The following is a 9,272-nucleotide window of genomic DNA, read 5'->3' as shown; positions in this document are numbered from 1 at the left end:
TCGATCGTCGATCACACGATAGAGGCAAATATGAAAGCACAGGCTGCTCAGTCAATCCCCGAATCGCGGATTGCTCCGCATTAGTTCTTGTGCCTGCCTTAGTGATAAAGCGCAAATATTACTATCCTCGGAGCCTGTTTAATCCTATTATTGTTATTTGTATTATTAATTTTCTGCCATTTATTTCCACTAGTAACGAGTCCCTCATCATCAAGAGCATGGACATAAAAAGCACATCAAGCTTATGAATTTCCCATACAAAGTTGATGGGAAAGTCACAACATGGGGGAAATCAAAGGAGAGGGAGGCACACAAAGTTTTCTCTGGAATTTTCAAGTTGTTTCCTAAATGTCGTGTTATAGAATATTTTTACAACTTCTAAAAAAATATGATTGTTTTAACGTACAGAAGAACGTGTTGTATTACTAGTCGGGATCTTAAAGAGGTCATATTATGCAAAATGTACTTTCTAATTATTTTCCAACAGTGATATGCATCCCTATGCCTGGGAATGATGCCCCAGAAGTGAAGAATGTCTGTCATCTCTCTCTCTGGCATGTTTCAAGTTTAAAAACCCAACCCATATACTGTCATCAAGGGTTGAGCCAATCACAATCAAGGTAGGCCCTCTTTCTGACCCTCCCACAATTCGGCAGCTTTGCTCTGGCACATGGCACCACGAGAAGAAGTACTTCCTCCTCTTCCCAAGATGGGCATGTGTGGGCGGAGACAGTCCAGGTCACACAGACACAGCAGATTCTGAATCCAGCTCATTTGATACAATATTCAAACGATAAAAATCAAGGCAAAGCTGTATTTGGGGCAAGAAACTTTAAATACAATGTTTTTGGACCGACGAGGCCCATGTTAAAGTGTTAAAAAGCTGTATAATATGACCCCTTCAAGTAAAAGAAAAATCGAGTTAGGATGAAATGTTTTATAATGTCCAGCAGGGGACGCTCTGATTCCACCACTATAGCTGTAAGAGACTATAGTCTCTTACCTGTTATTATTGTGACAAACACTCTCTCAATATCACATTTCAATTGTAATTCTTGTTCTTCAGAGTAAAATTGTTAGTATTCCAGTTCGATGAATAGAATACTGAGTTTGTTTTGAGGTAAGCTGTTTATCAATCTGATAAATGAGTGCGCAATGGGCGATATTAATTGGAATGCCTATACGTGCTTGTAGTGCTCCCTGAGTCAAGTTTAATCATGTCATTTCCTTCAAGGTTTTCCAGGCCAGGTGCTGCAGTTAATTCCAGACCCCCACACCCTCCCTGCGCGTCTCTAATCCTTTTTTGGGAAGAAAAAAAAAAAAAGAAAAAAAAACTTCACCCTGCGCTCCGTCCCTCCTACCACACAGGACAAACGTTATATTCATCTGCTCTCAGTCGCAGAAACTCCCTGCAGGAACTCCCGGCTACTTTCCCCTCTACAATTCCATTCATCCCACGGAGCGACAGCAGGCGCAGCTCCTTTTTGCGCGACCATGTGGAGAATACGCAGTATCTTTTGCGCGTGGACATTATTGTTTTGGACAGAGGTCTATGCGCAGTCTCAGCGGAGGTACACTTCTAATTTTTTTTTAATCTCTGATTATATGTGGGAGATTTCTGAAAAGACAAGGTGTAAAGGAAAGGATCCCGTGTTGGCAGCTGACTGGATTTCTGAAAGGATCATTCTGCGGTGTGGCGCATTTACGAGGAATTTAATTAATGATACATCAAGTGCAGATTGTCATTTTCTTTTCTTTTTTTTTTTTTTTTTTTTTAATTGTTTCACCAAATCATCTTCATCATAATTTGATATTCATAAAAAAAATATTTTTCTCCAGACCCGTTTTCACATGTGGAGGGAACATCACAGGAGAGTCTGGAGTAATCGGAAGCCAAGGGTACCCAGGAGTTTACCCTCCAAATACCAAATGTGTGTGGAGAATCACAGTAAGTCCTTCCGACATATTCACGTGTTTCACTCTTCTATCCTGGCTGATTGTTACACATTGAAGGGATCAAAATAGCTGCGCAACATGGCACCTTTTGCCTTATCTCAAAAGTTCCAGTTCTCTTCTAAAAATACTTAATCATAGCTCGAGTCAGCCTAAGGCTTTAAGTGCATGACTGGTTCTGTTTCAATACTGTACTATGAAGCAGTGAGGCTGATGGTACAGCTGGAACAACTGTATTCATACCATGGCCCATCTTAACAAAATCTCTTATAGAAAGCTCTTACATTTATAGTGAATTCTCATAAGTAGAGCATGAGATGTGAAGCCCCCCCCCTAAAAAAAAAAAAAAATCAGTAATAAAATCAAGAATGTGAATTTGCCCTTGATTGTCCTCTGTGATCTCCTGCCCAGGTGCCTGAAGGCAGGGTGGTGGTGCTGTCATTCCGCTTCATTGACCTGGAGAGCGACAACCTGTGCCGCTACGACTATGTGGATGTTTACAGCGGTCATGTCAATGGGCAGAGGCTTGGACGTTTTTGTGGGACGTTCAAGCCGGGCGCCCTCGTCTCCACGGGCAACAAGATGCTACTACAAATGGTGTCTGATGCCAACACTGCTGGGAGTGGCTTCCTGGCTGTTTTTTCTGCTGCCCACCCACATGAGAGAGGTAGGCAAAGAGTCAAAGAACAAGCTGTGAGGATGGTTTTTGCATGGTTTGTTGCTATCTCACCCAAAATGCCAATATAGGAAATGTTCCAGAGGAGCTGCTGCATCGTAACAATCAATACAAGTAGACAAAAGGAGAGAGAGAGAGAGGCAAAGCCTGACCTTTTAGTGGTTTCACTTGTTCAAGACAACGTTGTGGGTTTAAAGTTCACGTCAACAAAAAGAGAGCTACATGTCGATCCTCTTCACAGTACGATGAGGAATTTCTCACTGACTTTTTTTCTTGAGAACATTTCAGTTGAATGTGCGGGTCAGAAGTATGGCATAGAGCTAAATGAGCCTTTAACCCTCTGTACAGAATAGCAAAGTCCCATCTACTGTTTTAGTGGAATTTTAATCGCTGGTTCTCAGTTTTCAAGGAGCCGAGAGCTATAACGGACAGTGTCTATTAAGCACCCTGTCCTTACGCACTTGATGGACTTGGGAGAACTGCTGTCACATGGTTTCCACACATTGTTAAAACTTAACAGCTTAACTGTAGTTCGTCCTTCACAAAAGGAAATGTCATTGGAAGAAAATACATTGTCATGATATTCAGTTTTTTGACAGTCGAAACAACCCATGTTCTCAACTAATGGTTGATGCTGTTCAAAGGATTTTATTTGCCTCAGTCTTTCTTTGCACGCATGAATAATGGCTCACATTTGTGTGATTTGCTCCTGAAGACAAAAAAGACAGTTGAGGCACCTCTTATATTGATTAACTGTTATATAATCACCACAAATGACTGACTAACAGTTAAACCTTTTCAAAGATAGTCATGAAGGTGTGGAGAATTTTCCATTTAAACATCAACAATGACATTTTGCATTTATTTTTCCCGTCATTATCTTGACTTTGATCTAAAAGAAACCGGTTTCCCCACAGGTGAACAGTACTGTGGAGGCAGATTGGACAAACCCGCTGGCACTTTCAAAACTCCCAACTGGCCTGAGAAGGACTACCCAGCTGGTGTCACCTGCGCCTGGCATATAGTGGCTCCGAAGAACCAGGTCAGACATTTCATCTTGAAATCAGCTTTTATTTCCATGTCTGGAAAGTGTTTCCTGAAGGAATACGAGTTTAAAACATTTGTGCTCATCGAGGGTCTCACAGGTTTCAATTCTTGTCCCCCTGTAGATTATTGAAGTTAAGTTTGAGAAGTTTGATGTGGAGCGAGACAACTACTGCCGATATGACCACGTCTCCATTTTCAACGGGGCAGAAATAAACGACGCAAAGAGGATTGGGAAGTACTGTGGAGACAGCCCCCCAGCGTAGGTGATTTCTGTCATGTTAAAGTCTCTGTTCTCCCTGAAATATCCGTCCGCCCCTTCTGACTTTATCTGACTTTATCCTCACTCGGCTTTCATCCGTCTCCCCGTAGGCCCGTGTTCTCAGAGGGGAATCAGCTCCTAATCCAGTTCCTGTCTGATCTCAGCCTGACTGCAGATGGCTTCATTGGACACTATAAGTTCAGGCCAAAGAAATTCCCCACCACTACTTTACCACCCACCACCACCACACAGCCAGTCACCACCAGGCCCATACGTAGGTACCATCTTGGATTCAATATAAACATGGAAATACCGATACATCTCTCTGGCCTCGTGAGACATTTAGCTTTTATTCTACTGGCTCATCTTTCTGGCATGTCGGCTTTAAGCATGATGCATCTGCCTCGAACAGCACACATATTTGTTTTCTTTTCTAGTGCAAGTGGCAGTATATCAGCTTTTAAACATCCGTCCGATGTAGCGCGTAAGTCATATTTAAGCACAATTGTTGCAACTCGCGCATTATAATAGACAGTGTGTAAGTCATTTCAGTGAGAAATACATCCCACAGACGTCTGTGTAGAAATGCCATATAAAATTGTTGACATAAACTTAAAAAAAACAACTCACAATTTGATTATACCAAATGGTAGCACCACCCTTTGTGCACTTTGAGTCAGTTCAGTTCCCAGATTGTCAACAGTTGTTTTTAATTCTTTTTTTTTTAGTCAGCCGTTACCAAGAGTTCCAGCCTCTGGTTTTTTTTTTTTGTTTTTTTACTAGTCAATCTGCCATTTGTCTTTTTGAACTGAGGACAAACTAGATGCTGGATTTACATTACTGGACAGACAGAGGCTAGCTGGTGAGCTGACTAACTCTGGTATCTACACATATATCACAACATGTTGAGATCAATTGGATGAAATAATGACTGTTGTTTCTCTGAATTTCAAGATATGACATACTGTTCATTTGTGTATGTGTATACTGTATAACTTTCCCTTTGTGCCTCTAATGATTTAAAGTTACTGTTCATAGGGTTATGTAACTGTTATTCAAAAGTACACGTGAAAAAGACAAAGAAAAACAGTTGTTCTTCACAGTTGAGCATCCAGTGGAGTGTGTAACAACAATGAGTCAGTCGAATTTACAGCTCTGCTGGCTGGATGCTGTACCAATAAAAAAAAAAATGTGATGGTCGGCACATGTTTCAGATGCAACATGTGTTAAAATTGGACAGTCTCCTCACGTCTCCCTCCTGTAAACAAAAAACCAACAAAAGTAAATGTACAGTGTGGGTGGGCATGTGTCCGCTTCTACAATCACAGCTCATTTTCATTCTCAACTTCAAATTCCCACACGTTGTTGTTTTTTTCCCACTGTCCGGCCAGGTTATTCTGGCGCCTCCCTGCAGTGATGTCATACTGTGACATTGCTCTCTGGTTGGTTATCTCTCCCAATTTCCCCCCTCACCAGTTATAGAAATATTTAGATAACTACCTTGTATTTTTCTTTAGGCCTCGGCTCCTTCCTTTATGGACTCTTTACTATACCTAACTCGAACAGCAGATGTTCACTTGGAACAGTAGCTCTTGCTATTTTGCCCAGTGAGCATTGTCTCCAGCGCTGGAAGTCATTGATTGTTGTGGATGCTCTCACAGCCCCGAGAATATCCACCAGTTCAACCACAATGAAGCCGACGTAACTATCACTCACATGTTTGCAGCAAATTACAGAGACTGAGTTTTCGTGTGTGTGTGTGTGTGTGTGTGTGTGTGTGTGTGTGTGTGTGTGTGTGTGTGTGTGTGTGTGTGTGTGTGTGTGTGTGTGTGTGTGTGTGTGTGTGTGTGTGTGTGTGTGTGTGTGCCTCCACAGCTCTGAAGTACTCCGTCGCCCTGTGCCAGCAGAAATGTAAAAGACGCGGAACACTTGAAAGCAATTATTGCTCCAGCAATTTTGGTAAGAACATCAATGTTTACTTGACGTTTCTAAACCTCTAAAGCTGCTAAAGCGTCGTCTCTCATCGATCCCAGCTTCAGCGGGTGCTCACTGAAGACATTCACTGTATGTCTGCTGATCATAAACACCCGGAAGTAGACATCTTGCAGGCCCACACTATCGGCAGCTTCAGTTCTCCCGACTTGCACTTTACGGTCGGTCTTGTCACTGTCTGTGCTCCTCTCATTTTCCCTGGTGCATCTGAAAGGCCTCCTTGATAGCCTGTCAGGAAATGAAGGACTGTATACAGTAGGGCGCAGTTCACTCAAGGGTAAACACACACAAGTGCAGACACACTCAGCAATTCACTGTCAGTAAACTGCTGTAAAATGAATGTGTTGATTCAAGCTCGGCCTCCGTTTGCTGCTGTCTCACTCTCACTCTGATGTTTTGCTCTCTAAGATGTTGGCCACATGTGTTGGATTGGCATTTCAAAGAGTTCACTTGGATTAGCATCGGGGACTCAGGCAAACCAAGCGGCGCGCTGCCGCGCGTGCAAAGAGGCTGCCGCGTGTGATGTGGTGTCGAGAATCACATGCCGCATTGCTCGTTAACAAAAAGTTGAAAACGGTCATAACTGCTGGTGTCATTCAGTCTAATTGGGTAATATTTTTAGGATTGTGGAACAGTAGCTACAGAGGTCATGACCCGACTGGAACAAAGAGCCTTTAGGCTTTTTCAGTCCCAGTCAGGAAATGAAACAATCAGTGAGCTCTGTGAAATCCAGACATATTGTTACAATCAGTGTGAGCAGTGGGATTATTGTCACTCACCTGTTACTGCTAAACGTGATGTTTTTTTTTATGAACCTGGTCAGACACAACAGGATGTGACCAAAAGCCACATGTGGGACGTTTGTCGTATTGTTTCACCACTCAGAAAACAGGAAGAGGAGGAAGGGCTTGTTTGGAGTTCAACTCAAAACTATCATTTCTCATGAAGTGTCAGAACATACGTTCCTCTTTTACTTTTTTTTTTTTTCCCAGATGCCAGGAATTCATGACACAGCGATGATTTTATCTGTAGGAACATGGAGCTCCCGTGTATCTGTGTGAACTCTGCTCCTCTGACTCACATGATGTATTTAAAACCACAAAAACAAATGTCCTTCACTACCATCACCTTCACCTAAATCGTTTCCTTAAAGAAAACTAAAAGAGTTTCTGCTGCAGAGCAACTGTAAAATTCCTGGATGTAAAAGCATTTCACTAATCTACAAAGGTCTTCTTTTCCAAAGTGTTGGTTTACTTCAATTGTCACTGTGCTCATAACATCTGGCTTTTGTTTAAACCCCAGCCCAGGAGCAAGACTTGCCAAAACAGTTGACAACTAAATAAATGTTTCTCCCTCTCCCAGTGATCTAAAACCAACTGACTGGACTAAAAACATTTCAATTTCAAAATCTAAGTAAAGCAGAGCTGCTATAACTTTTAACATGTCTAATGTGCTGGTTGTGCTATTAACTAATGAATAATAAAAAATTAAAAAAAAGGGACATACTTCATAATGTTGAGATCCATAAATGACAGCATCTGCTAGTTAAAGAAATTTACCGTCAATGTAGAACCATTTACAATGGTGTTTTTTTTATTTATTCTATTGTCTTATCTTAATGTGTCTACATTACTTTTACATTATACAAACTTCAGAAAGTGGTCCGCACTCTCGCCACATAGCAAGAAGAGATCATGGTTTGAGTTTGTGTTGGGCCTGGGAGCCTTTCCCTGCGGCGTTTGCATGTTCTCTCTGTATGTGCAGCTTTTCGCCGGTTACTTTGGTTTCTTCCCACAGTCTAAAAACATACATTTGGGGCTAACTCGTGACTGTAAATTCCCCGTAGATGTGAATGTAAGTGGGTATAGAAAATAGTTGGATGGAGACTTCGAAAAATTTGCCTTTCAAAAGACAATGTTTTAATTAGGATTGCAATTCGAAGAAATTACCTTTGCTGGGAAAAAAAAAACCCTCCCCTTCCCAGTTTATTTGGCTTCCTTTATTAAAATAGCACCATGCATGCAGTGCTTTTTCTGCTAGATTATAGTACGTGAATATGTTTTTCATCTGCTTTTTGTGTGTGTGTGTGTGTGTGCGTGACAGTGATAACCGGGACCGTCATTACAGCGGTGATGAGAGGAGGAAGCATGTATGCCACCGTGTCTATCATCAACGTTTATAAAGAAGGCAACCTGGTGATCCAGCAGGCGGGAAAGACAATGAGTACCAAGATCATCATCCTGTGCAAGAAGTGCCCGTTCATCAGAAGAGGTGAGTGTACAGTCGGCTGGTGAAATCAATGTCGCTCACAGTTTAAATAATGATAAATGCCATACAGTTTATGGTTGAATGACCTATGGCTCTGAGTTTGCCTCCTCTCCTGTGTCAACATTCAGCCCAAAGTGACGGGTGAGCGGCAAAACTCACTGTCAATAAAACACTGAATATGTTTATACGTATGCATATAAACATATGCCATACACACCTGCCGTGTGCAGATTCTCATATTCGACCTTCCTGAATGTCTCTGCCGTTCCGCCACTGCATTCAGGTTTTTTCTGTGTGACCCCTCCAGGCTTGAACTACATTTTCATGGGCCAGGTGGACGACGAAGGCCGAGGGAAAATCGCCCCGCAACACTTTGTCATGGCGTTCAAGGCGAAGAACCAGAAAGGACTGAACGTGCTGAAAAACAAGCAGTGCTGAGTCCCAGTAGCCCTGGAGGTTATCCGTCGGACCGGAGGTTCGGCCGTGGATGGAAACAATTAAGCAAAACAACAATTTCCTCCTCGGCAGCACAAACACAAGTCATTAAAAAGAAAACCTGAAAGTGGATGCAGAGCTGCAAGCCAGAAACACAGACTCTGAATCAAAATCATTCCAATGAGGTGGACTCCAATTTATTAATCTGGCTGCAGATTGCATGTTTGTTTGGGTTTGTTTTTTTTCAAAACATGTTGAAAAAGTCAGTTTGCTTATTTTGCAACCAGCTACCACAAAGGAGGACATTTCAGAAAATAAACTTTTAGTATGCACAAATCCCATAGAGGCACTTTTACTCTCATAATTTAGAGTACAATCTGAATAGAGGGTTGTTAAAAGTAAAAATCCATCCATCTGGCAGAAAATTCTTACATTCAAGAAGACCGATGGATATCTGTTGGGGATATGTTGCAGCTGATAGTTGTAATGATGGCGTAACAACCTGCCATTAATTTCCTGTGTTCAGTTTAATGGGCAGGTTTGGAAATTTCAATTGTGGTGATCGAAGTGCAATATGTAATATATATATATATACATATATATATATATATATATATATGAGAAACTTTTCAAGTGTTTTTC

General features: G+C 41.7%; 1 protein-coding gene across 1 annotated transcript; it reads left to right on the top strand.

Moving 5' to 3' along the window:
• The first annotated feature begins 1,368 nt into the window (after positions 1 to 1,368).
• pcolce2b (procollagen C-endopeptidase enhancer 2b) lies at positions 1,369 to 8,972 on the top strand. The gene is made up of 9 exons (XM_080488997.1): positions 1,369 to 1,571; positions 1,840 to 1,948; positions 2,365 to 2,620; positions 3,547 to 3,671; positions 3,799 to 3,935; positions 4,046 to 4,209; positions 5,811 to 5,894; positions 8,031 to 8,198; positions 8,503 to 8,972. Exons 1-9 carry the CDS (start codon positions 1,495 to 1,497, stop codon positions 8,631 to 8,633), a joined length of 1,251 nt encoding a protein of 416 aa, XP_080345123.1. The 5' UTR covers positions 1,369 to 1,494; the 3' UTR covers positions 8,634 to 8,972.
• The last annotated feature ends 300 nt before the right edge of the window (positions 8,973 to 9,272 follow it).

Source organism: Lipophrys pholis (assembly GCF_963383615.2).
Source record: "Lipophrys pholis genome assembly, chromosome: 20".
NCBI lineage: Eukaryota > Metazoa > Chordata > Actinopteri > Blenniiformes > Blenniidae > Lipophrys > Lipophrys pholis.
This window is presented reverse-complemented; position numbering and strand designations above follow the sequence as displayed.

What these genes read in the sequence shown, in the direction of transcription:
- pcolce2b (XM_080488997.1), top strand. Translation starts at nt 1,495, where the DNA reads ATGTGGAGAATACGCAGTATCTTTTGCGCGTGGACATTATTGTTTTGG. An exon ending in TAGTGGCTCCGAAGAACCAG is followed by an intron (nt 3,672 to 3,798) that starts GTCAGACATTTC and finishes GTCCCCCTGTAG; the next exon opens with ATTATTGAAGTTAAGTTTGA. An exon ending in GTGCCCGTTCATCAGAAGAG is followed by an intron (nt 8,199 to 8,502) that starts GTGAGTGTACAG and finishes TGACCCCTCCAG; the next exon opens with GCTTGAACTACATTTTCATG.